Consider the following 24,947-nt stretch of genomic DNA (forward strand, 5'->3'; position numbering starts at 1 on the left):
TCAACTAGTGTTCACACACTTATCATTACTTGATTGAATTTATCATTTTTTTCATCAATATAGTGATAGATATTCAACCAATTCTTAGAACAGCCATGACAGGTGATGGACAGACATAAGAATGTTTCTGATGGGATACATCTCTTGTGAAGAAGAAAACTTTAAATGTAGCATTCTTTACTGCTGTGAATGGTGATAGGTCCTGCCTTAAGGCAGAAGGTTCGACTAGTTTGGGTTCTCCGGGGCCCTTCCAGACCTGTAATTCTCTAAGCCACTTCTGTTGCTGGCCTTCAGACGCTGAGATCCAACTAGACACAGCCAAAGCATGTGCCTCTTTAGGAGCTCCAGCAGTGTCAGAGGCAGCAGTGCCACCAGCAGCAACAACAACATCTATTCCATCTGAAGACTTCACCCAAAGGTGAGTCAAGTTAGCTTAGACCTAGGCCTTTCCCTTTCCTCCAGCTTCCACTGGATGCGAGCACCGGAGCCCTGGAGGACTGAAAACCACAGGACACCCTCTGCCACCAATATAAGCTTTGACACAGGGACGAACGAGGGATGGCTGGTTGGCTGGTGCTGGGTGGGAGGGACTCGCTAGGAGACACGCTCGAGGAGGGATGAGTTGCACCAACAATGACCAGGTTCCTTTCGCACCATCCGCTGGGTGCCCGCCACTCCCGGAGCTCTCAGCCCACTGCACGCGGTCTCCTTCCAGGCGGCCGGCTCCCGCGGGAGGGCGTGTGGGATGATGCTCCCTGGTCCTGGTGCCTTCTCCAAGCTCCAGCATCCGGAGCCGCCCTCAGCTGGCACCGCGGCAGCCACAGCCTGGGCGGGAGAAAGGGAAAAGGGAGGGGGGCTGGAAAGGCTCGGAGAGCGGGAGGAGGGGAGGGGGGGGAGGGAAGGAGCGAAGGGGAGGGAATCTCTCTGCTCTGCGGTGCCTCCCCCTCGTCTCTCCGGCTGGCGGTGACTCCGGGTTCCCTCTCCACACCCGCTCGCAGTGGCTCACCCCCTTCTCCGCCCACCCTTCCTCCGGAGCGCGCCGGAGGGGAGCCGCAGCCCGCGCGCGGCGGCGGCGGCGGCGGAGCCGGGTGGCGAAGGCGGTGGGTGTGTGCGTGTGTGTGAAGGACGCCACCTCTCTCTCGATCCTGCTTCCTCAGGCGGCGGGCGGCGGGGCTGCAAGCTCCGGCAGCGGCGGTGGCAGCAGCGGCGGCGGCAGCAGCGGCGGCTTCCGGAGTCCCGCCGCGAAGATGCTCAAAGTCACGGTGCCCTCCTGCTCCTCCTCGTCCTGCTCTTCGGTCACCTCCAGTGTGGCCCCCGGGGCTGGGAGCGTCGTCTTGGATTACTGGATCGACGGTTCCAACAGGGATGCCCTGAGCAATTTCTTCGAGGTGGAGTCGGAGCTGGGACGGTAAGGCGGGGCGAGGCAGGTTCCCTGGACCAGGCGGAGCTCTGAGGCGCGGGCTAGGGCTGGGGACGCCTGCAGCGTGCACCCGGGTTGTCCCCTTTACAGTGACTGCTTCCGAGGATGGGGGACTGGCCTCTCTGCCCTTCTATTTTTCGTTGCCTAGTTAGTGACTGGGAGGGAGCTAAGCTTTTCTCAGGTGCGGCTCAGATCTTCCCCGGAGTGCCTAGGCCGGTGGAGTGGCTGGCATCAGCGGTACTCTCCCAAGCTCCCTGCTCGCCGCCGGCTGCCACTTCTCCTGGGTGACAGCTCTCACCGCACGTGGGCCCTGCTTTTCCAATTAATGTCTTTGCTCATGGCTATAGCTTGCTAGAGGGTCCTGTTTCTCTAGTTATTTGGGGGAGTGGGGATTGGAGGGTGCCCCTCATATCATGACAAAATTATTAAATTAGATTTCTCCTCTTTCGCCTTATCAAGCTCTCCAAAGCAAGTATCACTAGGAATTAAACTTAAATACTAGCTTCCCTACAGAGTGTGCTCAGGAGTGAAAGGGGAAATGAATCATTTAAGAGAGTTAAAGGCAGAATAATGAAGTAGTGTGGTTTTAAAGAGGAAGCAGCACATAGGGTGCAGGCACTGTAATTAGTGAAGAGTTCTGCTGATTTATTTAAATTATGTATGTAAAACCCCATCTCCCTAGGGAAGCATAAAAGTCCCTCATCCTTTCCCTGGGGATCCAAACAGGTAGCAGATTTTCTTTGTGAATGATTCCATGTGTTCTAATATTTTTATCCATTGAATTTTTTCTTTCCATCTCCTTTTTTCCCCCTTCTTTCTTTTCTGTTGTCCATAGGTGAGGAGACTTGTTTCAATACTCAGTTTAGATGCAGGGCCCTTTACTTTACAGAATCTGAAGATGTAATTTAAACTCTTGACAAATTGCAACTTCTTTGCAATTTTATTTTCCTTTCTCTTTTTGCTGGAAATATTTTAGCTAACAACTGTTTTTAAAATGTCATTAGAGACCAGAGTAGAATTCTGAAAGTTGGTAGTTGGTCAGAAGGTGTAATTGTCGCTGCTGTACCTGTCTCCAATTTCCTATTATTATTAAGACTCATTGAGAATGGGTGATATGTGAAAATGAAAAACTTCTGAATGAAAACTTAGGAGTTTGTTATGCTTGAAAATGTCTCAAAATACTCTAGCATTGGATAATGTATACAAAACATCCATTTCTGGTCAAGTTTTTCAGTGTCCATCTGAAGATCTGTTACATGTAGATTGATATGAAATAACAGAAATAGGTTTGCAAGGTTCAAATGTGCATGATGTGATGTGCTGCATAATTGTGTGTATACAATTGTGTGATGTGCTGTAGTACTGCAGTGTACACTTCTAATTAAGGGGATGGTTTACTTAAAATTGTTTACTTGGTATTTTAGAAACTGACACATAGTTGAGGAAGTGCCTGATGATGCTACAGGGACTGTCCCAGCAGCAAACCTAACTGCCTTCAGAGTAACAACTTTGCCAGATGCTTCTAATCCATTCTGATTTACCATCAGTATAGCTTGTCTTTAAGAATAAGTTTTGCCATCAGGAAACTCGAGAAATTTCCTTTAATTTGAAGGATGGAAAAGTGAGAAAAAAACCAACAACAACTGTCAATTGTACATGCATATGGGATGGTAGACATCACAGGGAATGCCTAAGGAATTTTAAAAAAATTAAGTTTGGTGTTATGTTGCATAATTTTTGGGTGATAAGTCCAAACAAGTTTGCTCTTAAAAACTGATATTATATTTTGCTCTTAAAAATCACAAAATTAAGATATTTAGGGGGAAATAAAGCTAAAACTTGTGAACTTCTCTGTTTTTTTCAGTAGTAATGTGTAATTGTTTAGGTAAGTTTTCTGTAGATGGCAGCATTGGTGAGTTACATGCTTACACTATTTGGTTAAGACTTTGAAAAATATAACTTCATGATACCACTTATTTTTTTTTCAACAAAATATACCTGAAACCTACAGCAACTAGTATTCTGAATGTAATTATTAATAATTTATAACCAAAGTTATCACTGTAGATATATGATAAATGATAAAAGTCCTCTTCCTTCCCACACTAGTGATCAAGTTGAATTTAGTTAATTGGTTTCAAGTCTTTACTCTCACATCTTGGGTCAAATCTGCTCACCAGAGGTGACTCTAAGGCCAAAACATTCAATTCATTAGTACACAGTTGTCATTAACATGCTAAGAAAGCAGTGCTCTGGAGTTGTGTGGTACCACTCAAGAGTGGCAAGCTTCAGAGTGTAGACAAACTCTACAAGATTAAGTTAATTCATGATTTATTGGTTCCTCTGTTACAATTATCTATTATAAATTAGTGACTACTGAATTCAAGAGGATTGGATTTATGACCATTGGGGGCCAACACATGCTGAGGATATCTAGAAACACCAGGAGAGCAAATTTCCAAGGTTAGACCCATCTAAAGCCCTGGATGGTGCTTGTGAAGGCAGCTGCTGGTAGCACTGATTCATATGTAGCCATTTAGAGCAGGGCAGATGCGTTAACTTTCACTATGGGGGTATGGATGTATGGGGATTATTTAGAAGTGTCAGGTGGACTAATTTCTCTAAAATCACATTTGAAATTCTGTATTACTTGCAAAGTTTGTCAAAAAGTTTCTAAAAATCATCATACACCAACAAATTCAATTCTACTCAAAAATATGGAATTGGTCATGATCCCAGTTAGGGCTCCATATCCTAGACAGCAGTTGGTGTTTTGCCCAGTGATTTGAGAAATTGGCATTTTAAATGCTTTTCTAATGCACAAAGGAGCTTGCCTCTGGTTCAGATTCTGCCCAGTGGTTTGGCATAGGGAATGACAAGAATTGATTAGGCCAACTCTGTGGTGGGGATTTGGCCTTGGGCATCTAAACCCATATCCTGTTTTCAGGTATGTCCTACCTTTTGTTTCCTACCTTCTGTTGCAGCAGTTTGAGAGAACATTTATAACAAAGCCAGATGTACTTACAGATGCACAAATCCAAAAAAGAAATGAAGAATAATTAGGACAAAATAAAAAGATTTTCAATTATTTTATATATATTTTTAAAATTTCCATTCCAGGGGCTGAGGTTGTAGCTCAGTGATAGAGCACTTGCCTAGTATGTGTGTGGTACTGGGTTCCATCCTCAGCACCACATAAAAATAAATAAATAAAATAAAGATATTATGTCTATCTATAACCGAAAAAAAAAAAGTTAAAGAAAATTTCCATTCCACTTACTATAGTTTCTTTAGGCTGGTGAACTTTAGTACCTGCCTCCCCAACCCAATTCACAATTAAAAGATACATCTATATTGCAGCTTAACTAAAATATAATTATATAGGACTCAAGATAAGAACCAAGTAAATTTAGATAGTGAGGTGTGTATATGTGTGTATGTTTGTATGTGTGTATAAAACAGAATGATTTGATGATATAATACATATTCTTATTATCAACAGTGGACTCTAATATTTTCTATTCTATGCTGTTTGATTGTATTCTGTTTTATTAGAAAAATATTGGCTGAACTCATGTGATTTCACATCCTACTAATGGGTTGTGATTCAGTTGGAGAATTCTGTTTTAAGCCATAAATCTGTGCATGCCAGATTGAACTATGAGGCAGAGTCCTTTTAAAAATTGCCTTGCAGACCAGTTGACAGCATTGAATAGTGTCCATTTGGCACAACTCTGTAAGAGAAAAATTCTCCTACTTTTGCCTCCGAGTCATTTTTGGGTTTCCCTTTCCAAGATTTTTGGAAAAACACTGGTGTCTCCTGAAGATCTATTCTACTAGGCAAGTAAGAATCTGGACTGGCTGAGGGCAAGGGGCTGCACCTGAAGCAGCTTCACTGTGGAGCAGAGGAACTCAGAGGCCTGAGAAGCAGGATGCTCCAGTAGAAATACATAACTATGGCCCAAGTAACAGTCAGCAAAGGCCTCCTGTGAGGGAGCATGAAAAGTGTGTATTTTCAAAGAGAAGGGCTTCAACCTGTGCTCTTGAATTGAATATCTGGGTGTCTTAAACAACAAATCATTTGTTTCTCACAGAGCTGGAGCTGAGAAGTACGAGTTCAAGGTGCTAGCTGATTCATTTCCCCAGTGAGGGCAAGCCCTTTTCCTGTCTTGCAGGTGGCCACTTTCTTGCTGTGTTTTCAGAAGGTAGAGAGAGGAAGGCGGGCCGGGGAGAGGAACCAAGCTTTCAGGTGTCTCCTTCTAATCCATAGCATCATGAGGGCTCCAATTTCATGACTTCATCCTAAACATAATTACTTCCCCTAAATCCCAACTTCCATACCATCGTATTAGGGATTAGGGCTTCAGCATATGAATTTTGAGGGGACACAGTCAGTCCTCACCATGGCTGGTGGAGGATCAGATTCTTTCTTTTCCCTTCCCCCTTCCTCTTCAGCCCTCTACCTGGGTCATTCTCCTGGCTAATAATTCTCATGCCCCAGCTTTTACCCTTAGACTGTCCTTTAGGCCCCCACAGCCTATCTAGGGTATACTTCTGGCTACTGATCTTCTGCCACACATACTGCCTTTGAAGCTTACACCCTTTGGGGATGGTATGGTTTTTATCTGACTTGGAATTAAAAATATACCTGTTCAGTCCCTGTCTTGTTCTTTGTGCATGATTCTTTTCTTAGGCAGTGGACATAAGGGCAAGGTGGGATTGCAAGTGGTAGAATAGAAACTGACACTGTGTGGGCTCTTTGCAAGAATACTGACTGTTAGCTTCCGGAAGGCAGAGTCTGTGGGTTTGGCTTATTCACTATTGTGTGTGCATTGTCTAGCATTGAGCATAGTACTTGGCAGGTGTTCAATAAATGATTTTAGGGAGAAATCCTCAATGGTAATAAAGTGGACTGGGCACAGAAGGTGTTCCTCTTTCCTCTCTTTTTTTGAAATGCTGGTGCCTATTGATCTTGATGTTATGATCTCCATTCTTGTGACTCTGGAAAAGTGAAATATTGTAACCTATTTATCTTCTTCGTAAACCTTATGTGACCATGTCCCTCATCTCACTCAGCACTCTTCTCAGTGTGAGTATTGATAACCACCACCTTTGTAGCTCATAGGGGCTGGAAATAATGCCATTTTTCTGTTGGCAGTATTCTGTGGTTCTGAAATGAAAGGAATTCAGTTTCACCTTCACTATCACTTTACCACAGGTGTGTCAGAATTAGGCATTAAATCAAGTTGAACTTAAAGTCATGAAATGCCTCCAAGCTATCCCAACCTCTAAAGCACTTGGAAATGCACTCTTTGTAAAGAGGCTTAAAGTCTATTAAGGACTGTATGATAGGATCACTGCTTTAAGAACACCCTATTTTTCCATGCTTAAATACTGTTACAAGGTTCAAAATAACTTCTGGTTTTGAAAAAAAAAAAAAGACTTCTAAACTGTTCTGGAGAAATTGAGAGGGTGGGGGAGGGAGAATGCTAACCACAAAATAGCTTCAAAGAACTTTGTTGTGAGCACTTAACCCTCAGACATAAATTTGTGGGTTGTGTGTTTGCAGAAATACGTTTGAGACAACTTATTGAGAGTTGACCAAGTAAACTCCTTCAACTACTAGCTGTTATTTGCTTGTTGATTATTTTTCTTCTTTCTTAAATATGGCAGAGAGATAGTTTTTTATTTTTCTAAAACTCCCTCTTGGGAAAGCTAACATATCTAATAAAACCAATGTTGATCTTTTAAAATTTCAAGGTTAGGTTTATCTGTGAAATATTAATATTTAATTGAGTCAAGGAACCATAACATTCAGGACAAAGAATAACTTTCCATGAAGATCAGTGACAGCTAGATTCAAGTTTTTACTCAGATCATATTAATCTTTACCTTAACTATCTTTTAATCTCTTTGTAGTACAGGATCATCTGAAGACTTCATAACTCCAATGGCTTAATTAGGAGGTTATGTCCAGATATTGAGGACATAGTGTTAGCACATAAAGGACATAGATCCTTCAATACAGTCCATTTTCTTCATTCTAATTGCAAGTGAAGGGCAAGAGTAGGTAAGGTAAAGTAGAGAAAGGTAAGGATTTTCCTTGGCTTTATCTTATCAATGGCAAAGACCAAATGAGGAAAGGAGTAAGGCCTAGAGAGGGTGATTCACCATGACCGATCAAAGGTAATACGTGTAGACCTTTCTCTTTTCTCTTACAGTGTGGTCTCTCAGCCTAGGCATCATGGAAATTCAGGCCCAGATAATGCCTTGTGTGGGAGCTCTCCTGTGCATTATAGGATGTTTAGCCATATCTCTGGCTGTTAGCTCCTAGATACCAACAGCAACCTTCCTCTCAAGTATGAACACTACAGAGTCTCTGGATATGGTCAAATGTATCAAATGTAGTCTCCTTGCCCTACTGACATCCACTATCTTAGAAGCTTGAAGCTAGTCTTTTTCATGACTTTCTTTCAGCTGTATAGACAGTGAACAACAGATTAAGTGCATTTGCTGGATATCTGCTGCAACTAAATATTTGTCCCATTTCTGTATATAACACCAAGATTTCTGTCATAGGTGCATACAATCTGTGCTGTAACTTGCTTAATGTTTTGTTTAAATAACTTTATCTTTATTAACCTAAATTTACTTAGAACAAATGCTTATTTCACTAAATTGAAAACCATAAATAAAACCAAATTGAATATTCATAAATAGAAGCAAATTATAAAAATAAATCACAATGAAAGCATAACATTAATATTAAATTGTAGCTAGAAATGTTTGTCTACTGAAGGCTGCAAGCCTGAGGATTGTTCTGTTTGTTAAGAACAGAGATTATCAAAGATTAGCAGGGTTAAAACCATAGTAGTACAAATTGAGGTTTTCTTCCTGATGTAATCAGAATGACTGAAAAATAATTGAAAGGAGAAGGATGTTCTCATTTTTTGATCGCTTGCTATTTAATTCCATGCCTTTGAGCCACCTAAAGTCCACATCTTTACAGATATGACCTTTTGAATAATTATGACCTCGACTGTGTCTGTTGGCAGTATGTGTGTTGTTCAGTGAAGGCCAGAGTATGAATGAGTATGATGAATAAAACACTATTTGGCCTCCACATGCATAGTTTACTGATAATAAGTCATCAGCAATACATCTAATAATACAAGATAAATAAATAGGCAAATAAATAAAAATCACTTTTCTAGATGACCTGCTATATTTAATAGGTACACTAAAATTGTGCTGAGAAGCAGGGATTTGGAAATTTCTAATAGATGTGTAGTTAATTTTATATTTCTGTTGCATGAGGCTCCATGCTGAAGATTCCATAGACTTGCTGTCTGAGTAAAAGAGTGTGGTTCAACTAGGCTTGTTCATGTGTACAGACAGTGATGCTTGTTTGCTGTCTTTGCTGCTCATGCTGTGTTTCAGGATGAACCTAGTTTTCTTACATGTAGAATGAAAGAATCTACTTTTTTTTTTTTTGCAGACCCTTTTCAGAAGATTAAGAAAAAGTTAAATTGTTTTACTTTGAAAACATTTACCATTTAGAGCCAAGGAGGTTGCTGTTTTGAGTTTAGCATCAATGTGAAAACAAATGCAACTTTGATTTCCTGTTTCTTAATGTTCATTCTTATTTTACAAGTGGATGATTAAGTAATTATACACCATAAACAAAGGAACCAAAGTGAACCATATTATGGGTATACTGTCTCTACACACACATTAGGGTGTATTCTGAAAGCAGAGCTCATTTACATTTTGCTTCCAAATCTTTTTGTGTAACAGGGATCCAGATTTTATATACACACATATATGTAAATATATATACATATAAATATTTTATGTATATATATGTGTATATATATGTGTATATGTCATTTTTAATGACAGGATTGTGTATATTTTGAAGTACATATATCTTATTTTTGTTAATTTTATTTATAACAAGAATTGTCCATATGAGAATGTGTATCTTTTATGCAACCAACTTAATAAAGAAGTTGAAAGAAAACAAAAACTAATATGAGACAGAGAAATAAGAACCATGGCAGTCTTTTCAGCAGAGTGATAGTTCCATCTGAGAGGATTGAGGTATCTTCATGGGAGAGTGCTGGACTTTGAAATATGCCAGGATTTTAATAGCTATAGCTCTGGTAAAAGTAGTAAAATAACAGAAAAATATAAGACATACATTTTGTTTTGCAAAATTTACAAGGCATGAGCCCTGCAATGGCAGATAAGTTGGAAGGGTAAGTTGCTATCAGACCAAAGAGGGCCCGTAATGAAGAAAAAGGTGACCCAGTAACTTTGTCAACTGAAAACTGAACACCCAGAGAAAGAGGAATGAAACATTATGAGAAGCCAGGTACCATGGTGTATGACTGATCCAGCTACTCAGGAGGCCGAGGCAGGAAGGTTGCAAGTTCAAGGCCAGCCTGAGCAACATAATGAACACTTGTCTAAAATATATATATATATTTAATTATAACTTATGTAATTATATATGAAATTATATTTACACCCAGAAGCAAAAGGTGGCTACAGAAGCAGCATCTGGATCTTCAGCTGAGTTTGTCAGAACTTGTTACTAACCTATAATTAAAATAAAACATGGTAGTGGGTAAGAGAAAACTTATGTTGGTTTAAAAAAAATAAAGCGGGGTGGGGGCAGAGAACTCTTACAAATCCCATGACTGACTAGATAAGAAGGAAGAAGTGTTGTTGGATTGAGATCTGTTACTTAGACCAGGAAAAGAGATAGGTAGAGTAAACATTTAATATTGTGGATAATACTTGTGTTCAAAAGCATTTTACTGGATGATTACTGGATTAAATAATGATAAGTGGGAACCAAATAAACTTCTTTACTTACATATAAATGCTATTTTACTTTATGAAAATGACTTTAAATCAGATAAATGGATAAAAGTGTGAATAGAAAAGAAATCCCATTACAAGGTATGTCTTTGTGCAGAAAGGGGAAGTGGGTACATATGTGTAGTTGTTATGCATTTTAAAGTTATCTGATGAAAAGTTTTGATAAGAACTTTTGCCATTGCAACCAAAAAAGTCACATAGAAGAAAACAGAAAAAGAGTAAAGAAATACAGATTCTACATCAAGTGGAGGTTTAAAATGAATTTTGGGTTCAGTAACAAAGATGGGTGGTCAGAAATCTGGTATGGAAGTGAGGAGAGAAGAGGGGTTCTTTGTTTGCTCAACTTCAGTTTTAATTAATTAACTTACTTCATGGAAAATTTTGCTCACCGCCTACTTAGGAGGCTGAAGGCATCAGCCTGATGTGTGTTTGTGAGCTGTGCTTGGAGAATTGTGGGCTAGTGCCCTGCACTAGTGTGCAGGACGTGAAGTTTCACCTTGTTAACAAGTGCATCATCACCACCTACTGTTGAGTCACACTTCAGGGTGACATTATTGAAAAACCCACCAGGGACAAAGGTATTCCCTAACAACAAGACAAAACAAAAGAGAGTGGGTTGGACTTGAGACTACCCTCTGAATGGCATGTTCTATGGAAAAGAAAACAGATATGACATATTCACTCTTTGTTTAGAATAAATTTTCTTTGACTTATGACGATAGACAGAATTGGCTAATATTACACGTCAACATAAAAGAGAAGGGGGTAGCAAATCTGTAGTTATATTCCCACATTTATTTTTACCTACAATGCAGTATATGAATGATTTCTTCTTACTTCAAATCCTATGTATTGTTCAATAGATATATTTGCTCACATTTTATCCTTTATTGCTCAGATTCTTCCAATTGTGGCTTGGTCTGCCTCACTTGTCATACAGTCTTTTTTTTTTTTTTTTTTTTTTGGTCATACCATCGTATGGGGACAGTTAGTGACCACTTTAAATTAGTAACAAACTACTTTCCATTTGGGATTCTAATAGACATGCAAAGTTGTCATTTAATTGTGACAACTGGTCCAAATTCATTCTTTAGCAAGATGTAAGTATTCTGTTACCCATCCATTCTAGTGGATCCTATGTATTTTTTCAAAGCTCCCGGCCAAGACAACCACTGAGAAAATAAGACTGCTATTAAATGAAATTCAAAATATACAATTCAATAAGTCAGTCTTGCCTGAAGTGTTCAGTCATAACAGGCCTCTGGGTATTTCTTTAGTGAGAGGAATTGCTTTTAGTGGCAGTGGCTCTTTTAGAACTCTAGGTCCCTCTCCTTTTTCCTTTAATGTTAGTGTGTGTGTAAGCTAATAAAAATGTTCATTGAGGTAAACGTGTGAGCTCTCCTGAGAGCAACCTATAGCTAAAGGTGAACTAAAAACATAATAAACAAAGCTTGTCATGTATACCACAGTAGTGAAGGGGAAACCCTAGGACATGATCAGGATAATGTCCAACAAACCAACACACAGCTTTAAGCTACTGAGATGCAAGAAATGGAAGTGAAATGCCAGGACTGAGTCAAAGGCAGTAGAGGAGCATTTGGCAGGGTCCGTTCTGAGCCAGGTGAGTGCAGCAGAGCACTGGTCCTGGCTTCAGCTGGCAGGTGGTGGGGGCAGGTAGTCCTCAAGGGTGGAAGGGAGTAGTCCTCAAGGAGGACTCTTGGGCAAGGCTGTCACCTGGGTGGCTCTGAGGCTGGAGCACCAAGAAGGTCAGTGGGAGTAAGAGAAGCACTGCTGAGCAAGTCAGAGGCTAAGAAAGGAACATTGCTACCTGGTGGCTGTGCCTCTTTGGGCATAGAACTGAACCTCACTCAGCCTCATTCTTAAAATGAAGACTGGGAGTATGTCACTTTCAGCATTGCTAGGACAATTAAATGAGATCACATATGTAAAACAACGCTTAGCTCCGCACCTGGCATATGCACTTAATATCATTCACAGGTCACAAATTGGGAAGTAGGGAATAATGGTTCTGAATTGGGTATGGACTGAATTAATATCTTACTTGGTCTGGTTTATAGAAGCCTTTTAGCAAACTAAGCTGTTCTCGCCAGCCAACCTTACCTACTATCATTTCTCTTCCAGATCACCATTATGCAATAGTAACCAGGAACTTGGAATGGTTCTACTGCCTTAAAGAGTACTTCTAATTATTTCAATAATACTACACGATCTTTATCACCACCATTTTACAGAAGAGTAATCTCAGATTTAGAATGAATGGTGAAGCAGGTTGTCCATGCCGTGAAGAAATGGATCCCGTATGATCCTCTTACCTCTATGGCATTGTTCACAAAACTCTCTTAGTCTGAAACGCACTTTTGCTAATCCTCACAAGAGTCATCCTACCCACCCCGGTAGAAAGCTTCTACCACTTCTGTTCACTCATCTCATTTCATAAATGCCCACTTCTAATGTTTGTGGTCTTATGGTAAATGACTTGTGGCCTTCACCATCAAAACATCTGCTCCTTGGACAAAGGAGCTCCATATCTTACCTATCTTTTATCTCCATACCCAGCCCATTCTTCAGCACACAGGTGTTTGTGGAATGCTGGGTGCTGTGATGCATGCCTGTAATCGCAGCAACTCAGAAGACGGAGGCAGGAGGATCACACATTTGAGGCCAGCCTCATCAATTTAGGGAGATCCTCAGCAACTTAGCAAGAACTTGTCTCAAAATCAATTTTTTTAAAAAGGAAGTGTTTGTGGAATATCTTGTGAAAACCCCCAAAATACAAGAATTAGGCAAACAGCTACAGGAACAGGCAGGAGATTAAATCTCTTTCTCCAGGATGTTTTCCCTACAGCAACCCCCAGTGAATCACATCCAGAAATTACTTTTTCGATACCTGTCTCCCTTTCAAGAGTGCAAGCCACTGAGCATCCAGTCTCTGCCTCCTTATTCACTGCTATGTCTGTCGCACCTAATACAATGCCTAGCATTAAATATTTGTTGAGTCCTGAGTCAGTTACACAAATAGGATTTTTACAATTAAGTTTTCTTAGAATGCAAGGGTCTCTGATTATTTTCTGTGTCTGTATCACTGTCTTAAAGGGCCCTGTCTTTGAAATACTGGTGGTTGTTTTTTTGTTTTTGCAATACTAGGAACTGAGCCCAGGGCCTCATACATGGTAGGCAAGTGTTCTACCTCTTACTTACATCTGTGGCTGCAATTATTGGAATAGTGTGGCTTCTGTGATTAGGTCTACCTCTAAGTTTCCTTCTAGGCACAAGATCTGCTTTCTTCCAGTTGAATTCTCTGAGTGATTACCCTCCCTCTTTACTTGTATTCAGGAGACAGGGCAGCTTCTGGAGTAAGTATTTTCTAAGCTCCAAAGGCTTTGTAATTGTGTTAGAGGGTAACCGTAGTTGTGTTGAATACTTTTTGTTCTTATTCTGTGCTTTTTAAATGCCTCGCGTTTTTTTTAAGTGTGTAGATTCTCCTTATTTATTAGTGCATATTAATTATATGAAATAGTGGATTTCATTTAAAATATTTATATATGCATATAATCTATTTTGATCATTTCCAACCCCTCTCTCCCTTGTCTTCCCTTCTCCTGCCCCCCGATCTCCTACCCCTACTCTAAGATCTTCCTTCTACTTTCATGTCATGTTTCTCCCCCTGTAGTTTATACACATGAGAAGAAACATATCAGACTTGTCTTTCTGAGTCTGGCTTATTTCACTTAACATGACGATCTCCAGTTCTATCCATTTTCCTGCAAATGACATGATTTTGATTTTCTTTATAGTGTTTCACCTTTTTTTTTTAAATGTATTTATTGCTAAATTTGTTCATCTCCACTTCCTTTCGAGGACCCTCAAATGCTGGTAATAATTGTGGATACCTAGGGTAGAATGTAGCAAGAAGGTATCATTGCCTGTTTTCCCTACCCCTTTCAATTTTGTTTTAAAGTGAATTATTCTTAAAAATCTTGACTTGCGATCTGTTTGTTGCTATGTAATCAATTAACAATGTCCTGTCACATGGCCCTGTAGCACATGCCCTGCTTTTACCACAGGAAGAGAAATAGCAGTTAAGGAGAGGGTCATGAAGGAGGTCAGAGCATAGTTTGCTCTGTGCCCATCTTTATTTGGGGATAGTGTTCAAAAGCCATTTACTGAATCCTCAGCTCAAAAGCACCTCTCTCTCATCTTCTGATTTTTTTCTTTATCCCACCAGAGCCTAAGTCCCTTTTATTTTCTGTGTGTCTCCCCTTATTATGGACTGAATGTTTATATCCCTCCAGAATTGACATGTGGAAGCCCAAACCCTGAATGCCATGACATTTGGAAATGAGTCTTTAGGAGGTAGTTAGGGTTAGATGAGGTGATAAGAGTGGGCCCTCAGGATGGGAATAGTACCTTGTAAGAAGAGGCACCAGCAAGCTGTCCCTGCCATGTGAGGACATGGTGAGAAGGCAGCCATCTGCAAGCCGAGAAGAGAGCCCTCACCAGAGCCATGTGGCGCTCCAGCTCGGACCTCCAGCTTCCAGAACTGTGCGAGGTAATGTCTGTTGTGTAAGCCACCCAGTCTGTGGCGTTTGTTATGGCAGCCTGCGCAGACCGTGAGACTTCTGCTCCTTTTTCCATTTGGTACCTATTTGTCTCAGAGTTCTAGAAAAGTGATCTGTTCTCCTTCCTAGATGCACGCCATTGTCTTTCTTCCAGGTGTTGGGGAATGGAGATCAGAGACCCTCTTCACAAGGAATGCAGCCTCTGTGTTTTCTTTATCAAAGGATGACTGGGGCTGGCTCTGCATTTTGTTGCTCTTTTTTTTTTTTTTTTAAAAAAAAAAAAAACGAGAGTAGGACTGTCTCCTACACTGCATCCTGCAATTCTGTGGCCACATCCCCTCTTCCTCTCCTCAGCCTTCCAGGCACTTACACCTTGGTGTCCTACTGCGTATCCGTACCTGTCTGCTTTCCAAGTGCCAGTGCCTGCCAGCTCCTGGTACATTATTTCCTCAGCAGCTGGCACGGGATTTTTCTGTTGCCAACTAGAAGCTCAGCTATTAAAAAATAAAACTTGGCACATCGTGAGTATCATATGTTTCCATCAGGACTTGGATCTGCATTCTGGCACAGCTCACATGATCACTTTGAGCACCTCTCTCAGGACAGAACCCAATGTTCCTTTGGGTCCCTGACCACATTTTCATCCACTTATTCCAAATGTGATTTCCAACGTTGAAAGACATGGGATGCTTATGATACCTTGATGGTTAGTTTACCAATGTTTTTCTTGATGCAGTTGAACTTTTCAACCCATCAGTGTTTCTTCGACACCAGGTCGTCATCTCTTACTGTTAGTGTCAGTTTTGTATCTTGAATTGTAAACTTCCAAGAATAAGGTTCATATTTCTCAAATTGATGAACAGCTAGCACATAACACTGCAAGAGAGTGTTTGTTGCATGACTTTATATGATCACGAGGAAATCCAAGGGAAGAGATGTTGATTGTGGGGATAGTTAAACATTAAAACAAATTAAATGAATACTTTTAAGTTAAAAAAATCTGCAGCCAAGTGCCAATTCAGCCACTTATGAACTGTTTCATTTCAGGCGAGTTTTCAATGAGTCTCAGTTTCTTCATATGTAAGAGGAGGTAAAATTGGATGAGGTTAGTGCACACATTATACATAGTAGTGTGCATTAGATATCACTGGTTTAATTCTGGAATGGCTGCTGTAAAGGTGGAGGGTTTGTATGTAATGAGATAGCCAAATCTCTCAGAGATGTCTTTAGATGCCCAGGTTCTATAACTGTGTTGGCAGCAGGGTTTACTAATTTTCTGCTGTTGCTTGCAATTTCCAAGCAAGCTCTGTGAGCTCCAAGTTTCTCCTTCTCCAGAGGAAGCACACTGTGCAATTTTTGTAAATATTTGACCACTGTTCCTTGTCTTTCACATATTGAAAAGAATGTATAGTATATCCTTAAGATTTTCCATATCTCTTAATAAAAAAGGTACAGTTTGTGGTTTAAAACAATTGCCATATATTTTTCTTTCTATATGAATTTTATAGCTTCTTTACTTCTAAGAAGAATGTTAAAATTAGAAAATATTATTTTTTGTTTTGCTCTAAGATCTTATTTGTACTAAAGTTTTTTCATAGCTACATTAATCTTTTTATACAGAATAATGCATTCTTCATTGGCAAGTTAAATAACTAGACCTAGGATTACTCATTGTAGCTTGCCTGTGATTCAGAAATGAAGAATAGTTAGTTCTCATGCTTTTTTCACAGGATTACTACAAAGATTAAAATATCAATTGTGGCTGTATTTATTAAGCAAAAAGTCTGTGTGTATAATGAATTTCTCACTTGAATGATTTTTTTTTTTTTTTTTTACTGTTAACACCAGACTTCATTTGGATTTCCCATTTTTCCATTAATGCCTGCTTCTCTTCCAGGGTCCAATTTAAGCAATCACATTGCATTTAGTTGCCATGTCTCCCTTGGTCTATGGCAGTGTCTCAGTCCTTTCTTGTTTTTTGTGACCTTGAAAGTCTTGAGCAATGCTAGCCAAGTTTCCTGCACAATATTTCCCACTTTGGATTGACTGTTGTTTTTATACTTACCTGGAGTAGTAAGTTTTTGCAAAGACAAGAAGTGGAGTGTCCTCCTTGTGGCACCTTATCAGAGGAGATTTGATACCAAATGAATCTCCACTTAGTTAACCTTCCTCACTGGCTAGTTTCTCCATATACAGTTACTATTTATCCCTTTCTTTATTCTACTTAATCTTTGGAAATGGGAATTTAGTTTGGCCCACTTTTGGAAGTGGAGAGAGTTAAACTCTATCTCCCAAAGATGGAGATATCTACATATATCATGATTCCTCTGTAAGGAAGATTTGTGAAATATTATTAATAAATTTTTTTAATACTAATATATTCCATTTATTAGTCAACATGGAATAGTCAATCATCTTGTTTTACATACATTTCCTTCACAGCAACACACTGACAAAGTCAATGCCTCCATTGTATAGGTAAGGAAACTAATAATGCCTAAAATAATTGTTCAAAGTACAAATTCAAGATGTCAGCCTCTTACACTAATTACAGTTCATCCAGTAGTAAGCTGGAAGCACCTTGTACTAATTTATAATAACTGACTTAAATTTTTAGGAATTCCAGAAGTCATGGTTAAACAGTCATGATTAAAAATTAAACTATAAATAACAAATTATATTAAAAATGAAAGTAGTTAATTATTCAGAATTCATTTCTTAAGTATTTAATTTTATTTTACTCTTTAGATTATTTCCTCTGTGTGTGTGTGTGTGTGTGTAATGTATATAGTTAGGATGCAATATATACTACACAAGAGTGTGTAGTGTAGCATCTCTTTCCAACTATGCATTTAGTATCAGTAATAAATTTTTATACATGTACAAAATAATTAAATGTTTTAAGTTATTTTCCTTAAAAAGTCTTATACAAAATATATTACTACCAATAAATCATGTAATTCGTCATAAACTAAAGGACCAGAAGCTTTGAGTCTGGTGGGAAAACCTGTGCCTGGAATATTCCACTTAGACAATGGAGTGCATTGGAGATGATGTTTTAAGGGGAGGGCAAAGTCAGAAAGTCTGTTTTTGTCTTGATGGAAATAGATCAACTCTAGGCAATCACCAGTCTCTGTATGAGTGGTGCAATTTATGGCAGGAAAAGTGCAGTCCTTGGGCTGTTGCAACTCTTTATTGGAAAGCCAGGGAACTTTGAAGCAGGTTAGTTATTTAGAACTGACTCCAGCTTCCACTTTCCCCTAAACAAGGCCACAACAAAATCCACTCTTCTACCTGTGTAGCCCATCTCAGTAAAAGTTCCTACTACCACTTATCTTGGCTACCTAGAATGATTGGAGGCACTCTAGAGTTCTCCTTTACTCATACTAATAAGACATACTTCAAACTTAATAAGTGCATGATACAGGGCATCATTTATTAGTCAACATGGAATAGTCAATCATCTTGTTTTGCATACATTATCCTGACTACCCTTGAAAGAGGTATAATAATCACATAGGGATCTTATGAAGATTCAGTGAAATCATACATTATGAAGTTCTTGGTGTAGTGCTCAATACATTGCACAATCCAGTAAAGATTAATAGGAATGATTTCTATCTCTTAAATATATTTGAAATGTGTCCAATGCTCTACATGGCCTTTGGTCCTTTGAGTTCAACTTATTTGGAGCTCTTTTCTAGATTATGGCATTGGTATCTTAAATCTTGTCTCTACTCCCATCCACTTCCCACTCTGCTTGCAAGATGACCTTCCTGAGGCCAAGTCTGATTATGTCATATTTCTGCTGTCTTCAGTCCTATTTAGAGTTGGAAGCCCTTTGAACAGGTAGCAGGTCTTTTCAGAACAGCTCCTCTTGCTCTTCCACTCTCACATCTACATTCTCACCTTGGGCTCCAGCCTTACCTGTTATTTTTCCTCACCAAGAATGTGTCATGCAGTTCCAGGTCAGAGCTCCTCCCCTGTCCCCTTCTTCATACTGTACCACTCGCTCTGCACCCCTCCTTGTCTATTTGTAAACACCTTTTCCTTCCTTGTTATAGAGCATGTGACATCTCAGGAAAGCCCTGCTGGACTCAGAGGCAGCTAAACTTACCTCTGTCTCTGCTGTCTGGGGCACTGCTGCAGGACCTGTCTGCCAGTGTGTCTGGATGGGGAACTCTTCTAGGATCTTTTGGTTCCTGTGTGCCTTGACAGTGCCTAGCAGATGTTAAAGAGAAATTTTATTTAATGACAGTTATTAAAACATGTTTGGACTGACTTTATTCAGGACCACTGAGATAAGTTCAGGGACCATAGATAGCAATGGGGTCTTGCTGTGAAGAAGAGAAATTGGGCTGAACTTCATATACAGTATAAGCAAGTGAGAATTTGTACCCAAGAAGCAGGGACAGTAGACAGAAAGTTATTAAGAGGGACCATCAGGAATGAGGGGGATTTTGGCTCAACCAGTGTGGCAGGACTGTTGCTGAAGACAGCAAGGGTGATCAGACATAACATGGAGAACAGTGGAGGAGGGTGAACCAAGCAGATATTAAGGATGATTGGAAATTGAGGGTGGGGTTTTTTGGTAAACTAAGCAAAAATCCATATTTACAAGGAGGTACACAAGTGGACCTGGGAGAAGGTTTGAGAACCTGACTAAAGTTTGGCCAATTGAAGAATCTTTGTCACAAAGGGTGAAATCATACATTATGAAGTTCTTGGTGTAGTGCGTTCTTTCTCTCTCTCTCTCTCTCTCTCTCTCTCTCTCTATATATATATATATATATATATATATATATATATATATATATATATATATAGTTTTTAGTTGTAGATGGATATAACAACTTTTATTTATTTTTGTATGTAGTGCTGAATATCAAATCCAGTTCCTCATGTGTGCTAGGCAAGTGCTCTACCACTGAGCCACAATCCTAGCCCACAAAGGGTATATATTTAAAATGACAAGTACCTGCTAGGTAATAGGTAATATCATGACAGTTATTAACCTAACTGGAAATTTTGCTGTCCCCTATTCTCCCTGTCAAAGAGGATAAAGCAAGATTCAGACAAATATCTGGGAAAGAAGCATAGACAATGGTTTTCTCCTGTGCTCAAAAACGTGTACTTCTTGAAGTAGGTTAAGCCTCAAATTTAAAGTCTCTGAAGGTGTCATGACTGTACCTTGTTCCTGTATCCACATGTTGGACAAGCCGGATGTCCTCAGCTGAGAGCTGAGCAGAACCTGAGACATCACCCTGTGCAGTGTTTTATTAGACTGGTGAAGAAACTAAAGCAGAGAGAGGTTGTGCATCTTTCTTAGCACTCAAACAGTTGGGAGTAAAAAGGGGACCAGAATCATGGTCTTTTGTACTTGGACTCTGTGACATACCTCCTCTTCTCACGAGTGCCATTTTCAGAAACCTGGGTTTGAGCCAGTCCCGGTTCTTCCACCTACAGCTTTCCTGAATTATTTCAGAATGCAAGATTTCTTATCTCCAAGAAGCTGTTACAGATTCTACATTTAATCTTACACTGTTTTATATCTTGGGTATTGTGTTTACATTTGGGGGAGCAGAGGATATATCCTTAAAAATTAATATGTAACAAAAAATATTAAACATTTTACACTTGACTTCTTTCTCATTTTGGATAGTGCTCATCTTATAAAAAACCTTTGTCTCATGTGTGTTGAAATTACATCTAAGAATCCTGGCCTGCTTGTTACTTCTCATTCTGTTCCTATCTGTGAGTGACTTGGGAGTTGAGGTACTCATTCTTACACAACTTATTAAAGAAATATCAAATATGCAAATGTCTTACCCATTTTTAAAAGCCTACCTAAATTAAAATATAACATCAAATAAGTCTCCTTTTCATTGTTCTTCCTGACTCTAGGAAAATTGAATGTTTGAGCAAGTAGATTGATTAATATATTACTACAATATTTAGCACAACATAACTAGAAAAATCACACAAGGTAGTACTTTCATGGACGGGCCTTGCACATGTAATGAGACCAAGATTATTTTCGTATAGCTGGGGACATGTTGATTCTCCAACTATATTATTTGTAAGAGAAATATATTGTTTATGTTTATTCTTAAGCTTAATTAAGTCTGTCAGCACCTGACTTGCATTAAGTATATACTATTTTTCTTCCTGATTGTAGCAAAAGTAAAGTTTTAAGTTACTTTAAGAAATTGTTTATATTTATTGTTGATAGAAATGGCAGAAGTTTTCATTATTAATAACAGGAAAAATCACAATGTCATTTTTATTTTGTTTGCATGTCTGTATCTAAACTTGTGCCTAAAAAATGCATATTCTAATTTATGCATTATATAGCATATGATATAAATAGCCGTCTTTTTCTCCTCCCCTGGCTACCTCTTCTGACATAAGTCAATACTACCATATTATATTTCTTTCAAAAAACTTCTACTTTGTTTTCTTCTGTCTGGTTGTTGTGCTCATAATTTCATTATAAAGTGACAGTTGAGTTCCACTTGGTTTCCACCTTTCAAATTTAATTCTCCAACATAATTTTTTAAACCTCTCCACTGCCTGTGAATCTATCAATAATCAATATTCCCTTTTTAAAAGTGATAGGATGGTTGTGCCCTGTGTGCCATGGAATGCTGAGCACTCAGGGACAATGTTTACTGTCATAAATGAAACCTACACAGACCTTGTTGAGTGTGCGCGTCATCATCAGGTGAACAGTTATCAGTCTCAGGAGTGAATGGTTCTCCCCAATGGCTATAATTTGTAGAAAACTGGTCTTCAGTCAAAGTATGTTTGTATTTTTATTCTTCTGTATCTATAACAAGCATCATTAATAACCCTGTGACCATGTATATCATGTGTTTTTTTTTTTTAAGTTAGAACATTATCGTTACACTTAATTGTTGGGTTCATTTTAACAAAATTATACATGCTTGGAATTTCATTTACTTCATTTCAGTCTCCGTCTTCCTCCCTTTCTCTCTCTCTCCTCCCTTTCCCTATTCTTCCTCTAATGATTTATTTATTTATTTTTGATTAGTGCTTCATACATATACATAAAGGTGGAATTAACTGTGGTATATTTATATATGCACATAGTGTGATTTTGTAAATTCATCCTGCATTCCGTCCTTATTTCATCCTACATTCCTGTTCGTAGTCCCCCCCGCCCAATCTCCTTCTCCTATTCCACTAATATTCTCTATATTTTCATGCTATTTGGTCCCTCTTCTTTTTCCCTTATTTTGCTCTGGCTTCTGAATATGAGAGTAAACATTCAATCCCTTGATTTTCTGAGTCTGGATTATTACACTTAGAATGATGATCTCCGGTTCCATTCATTTGCCAGCAAATGCCATAATTTCATTCTTTTTTTGTGACTGAGTAAAACTCCATTGTGTCCATATACCACATTTCTTAATTCATTTATCTACTGATAAGCACCTGGCCTGGTTCCATAACTTAGCTATTGTGAGTTATGTATAGTATAGCAGGGTTTTCTAACTATGATCCATAAGCCTCTGTGCCTAGATAAAGTTTTATATTTGTGGAAGTATTTTAAGCGTTTTTCTGACGAGAGTGACCACAGTGCTCATCAAATTCTCTAAGATGTTAAAAAGTGCTTGATATTTGAGATTCATCAATATACACATTTTCTTACAAGAATAGCTGGCGAGCTCAAGGCCTGTGTTGGCTAACTCATTTAGCAAACTTTTTATTTCCCTCTTCTGGGTCTCTTCCCAGTCCATCTATCCCAAGAAGTGCTTTCTATATTCATATACTCCTATTTTTGACCTCTTCTCTATTCCCTTTGTCGGTCAGGATGTTTTATGTGCAAATGTCAGTTAGAAAATATGTACAGAGGCATCAAAAGAAACCCAGCTCAAGTCTGGGGTTGTGGCTCAATGGAAAAGCACTTGCCTAGCATGTGTGAGGCACTGGGTTTGACCCTCAGCACCACATAAAAAATAAATAAAATAAAGGTACTGTGTCCATCTACAACTAAAGAAAAATAGGAAGAAACTCAGCTCAGATCACCTTAAATAATGGAATAGATTTACTGGCTCATTTAAGTGAAGTCCAGAGGTTGTTTAGGTTTTGTATGGGGTTTGTCACAGAGTACAGGTTTAGTTTTCTGCACTTTTTTGTCCTAAGTGCATGGGCTCTGTCCTTGTACCACTTTTCTCTTATGGTAGCAAAATATAGCAGTTTGAGTGCTAATACTGGCAATCGACCATCACACCCAGGACAGTAGGGGTTTTTACTTCCCTATTTAATAAACCAGAAATCTAGGCTGCTGGACAGGGAGATGTCTGTGAACTAGCGGACACCATACCTCAACAGAGGCAAAAGGGATGTGATGATATTGTTGGTTTATGTGAGACAGTGTCTGCTTTTAGGACTTTGGCAGTCCCAACTTTCGTGTGGGTGTTTGACTATCAATAGGCAAAATGCTGAGAAGTAAGTAACAATATTTATTAATACCTTGAATTAAGTGAGTCTGGACACATAGCTCCTGCTATCTGAGTAAAATTGTGCTGTGGAAGACAGGATGTAAGATAGGAATTTATGGTGTTTCTTAAAGAGAGTTATATGATATATTAGTTCCTTGGCCTAAGTAGATATGTTTAGATAAATAAATGATTATTAAGTCTTGGGTTAATGATCTTCCTGTTTGCTCAGAGTCATCACTTTTCCTTGGCAGAAATTAAATTGTCACAGCTTAAAAATATCAGCTGCTTCTTCGGAAGTTTTCTCAAGGTGGGTAATTAGTCAGGGAGATAAGCAGGACCTCTGATCTGAGCCTCACAATTCTCATCTTACTACTTTTTCTGTTTTAATGTGATAGACTATAACTTTGTTCCACTTAAGAAATTATTTAAATCCAGAGAAAATGAGACAGAACAGGTTGAGTTCGTAAAAGTGAGTCTGGTCTGGCTTGTTTTGTTTTGTATTATTCTCACAATATCCAGCACATTGCTTTACTCTCCATGGAGTTTAGCAGTGTGTTGTGCTTGACACTTAGAAGAGATAAATATTTCCTCTGAACTCTGTTCAATCCCCTCTTGTAATTACATATTATAGGATAAAAAAGAGCTCTCCTATACCTGGTAGTACTAGAGTCCTGGCCAAAGACTATGAGCAGTAATCTAGTTGTGCATAGTTCCATGCTCCTGGAAGGGAAATCAGTGTGGTTGTCACCAGTAACCACCCCCCCCGCCCCCCCAACCTCCAACCTGGCCAGCTGTATTTGGATTACTACCAAATTCTCCCAGCTAGTTTTTCCTTTTGGGGGACCCACTGTAACGTGTCTGTGTGGGTGTTGTGACCATGGGTTTGAAAAACAAGTCAAACTTTAAAATTAGTTGCAATTGGGCAGGTACTGGTTGAATCCGAAGAGATTATTATTTTAAAATTACCTAGTTTGACTGAATTGGACAGATTACCTAAAAGCCAGTTTGTATGTATAGTCATAAAAACTGTGTATTGGTTTCTTGTTTCTTTCAAGAAGAATGAATAACAAGCCTTTGTTCAATGAGTTAGGATAAACCCCAATTTTGTAAAACCTAAAAGTTTTCTCATCCCAAGAACAGAATGAGCATGAAATCATCCTCTCTACTTGAGACAGTTATCTGAAAACTGTAAAGGGCTAGTTCTAAAACCTTTTTTATTTTCAGAAGATTATAAAATTAACAAACTAAATATTTCAAATATTATCCTGTTTTATGTATAACATATATCTCTATTTAAATAATGTTAATATATTCAAATACATTAAATGTCTAAGTAACCTAGATTTTTATAAAATCATATTTTTTCTGAGGGTAGACATTTTGGAAATGGTAAACAAAAGGCAGACAGCAAAAATTAGTTTTAATTCTTTTAACCAGAAGTGGTCACTATTTACATTATTCTTGATTTTGCTTGCATTTATATATATATATATATGGGTGATTTTTTTCCACTTAATTGTGGCTTTAAGGTTAACATTTCTACAAATTTAAGAATATATTTATAGTTGACTTGTCTTTAAAATGTGATTT

The 24,947-nt window shown here is 38.8% G+C and overlaps 1 protein-coding gene across 2 annotated transcripts in view; it reads left to right on the forward strand.

Moving 5' to 3' along the window:
* The first annotated feature begins 326 nt into the window (after window positions 1-326).
* Window positions 327-24,947, forward strand: part of Camk4 (calcium/calmodulin dependent protein kinase IV) — a 235,277-nt gene continuing 210,656 nt past the window's right edge. The window contains exons 1-2 of one of the 2 annotated variants that reach the window (XM_021727686.3): window positions 327-418; window positions 1,158-1,408. In XM_021727686.3, coding sequence (XP_021583361.1) covers window positions 1,248-1,408 — 161 coding nt within the window. In that variant the 5' untranslated portion in view covers window positions 327-418; window positions 1,158-1,247. Of the gene's footprint in view, window positions 419-907; window positions 1,409-24,947 lie in introns of those variants that run through there. The other variant, XM_005327225.4, reaches the window with a different exon arrangement.

The sequence above is a fragment of the Ictidomys tridecemlineatus genome, chromosome 1 (assembly GCF_052094955.1).
Source record: "Ictidomys tridecemlineatus isolate mIctTri1 chromosome 1, mIctTri1.hap1, whole genome shotgun sequence".
In the NCBI taxonomy this organism is placed as follows: Eukaryota; Metazoa; Chordata; class Mammalia; order Rodentia; family Sciuridae; genus Ictidomys; species Ictidomys tridecemlineatus.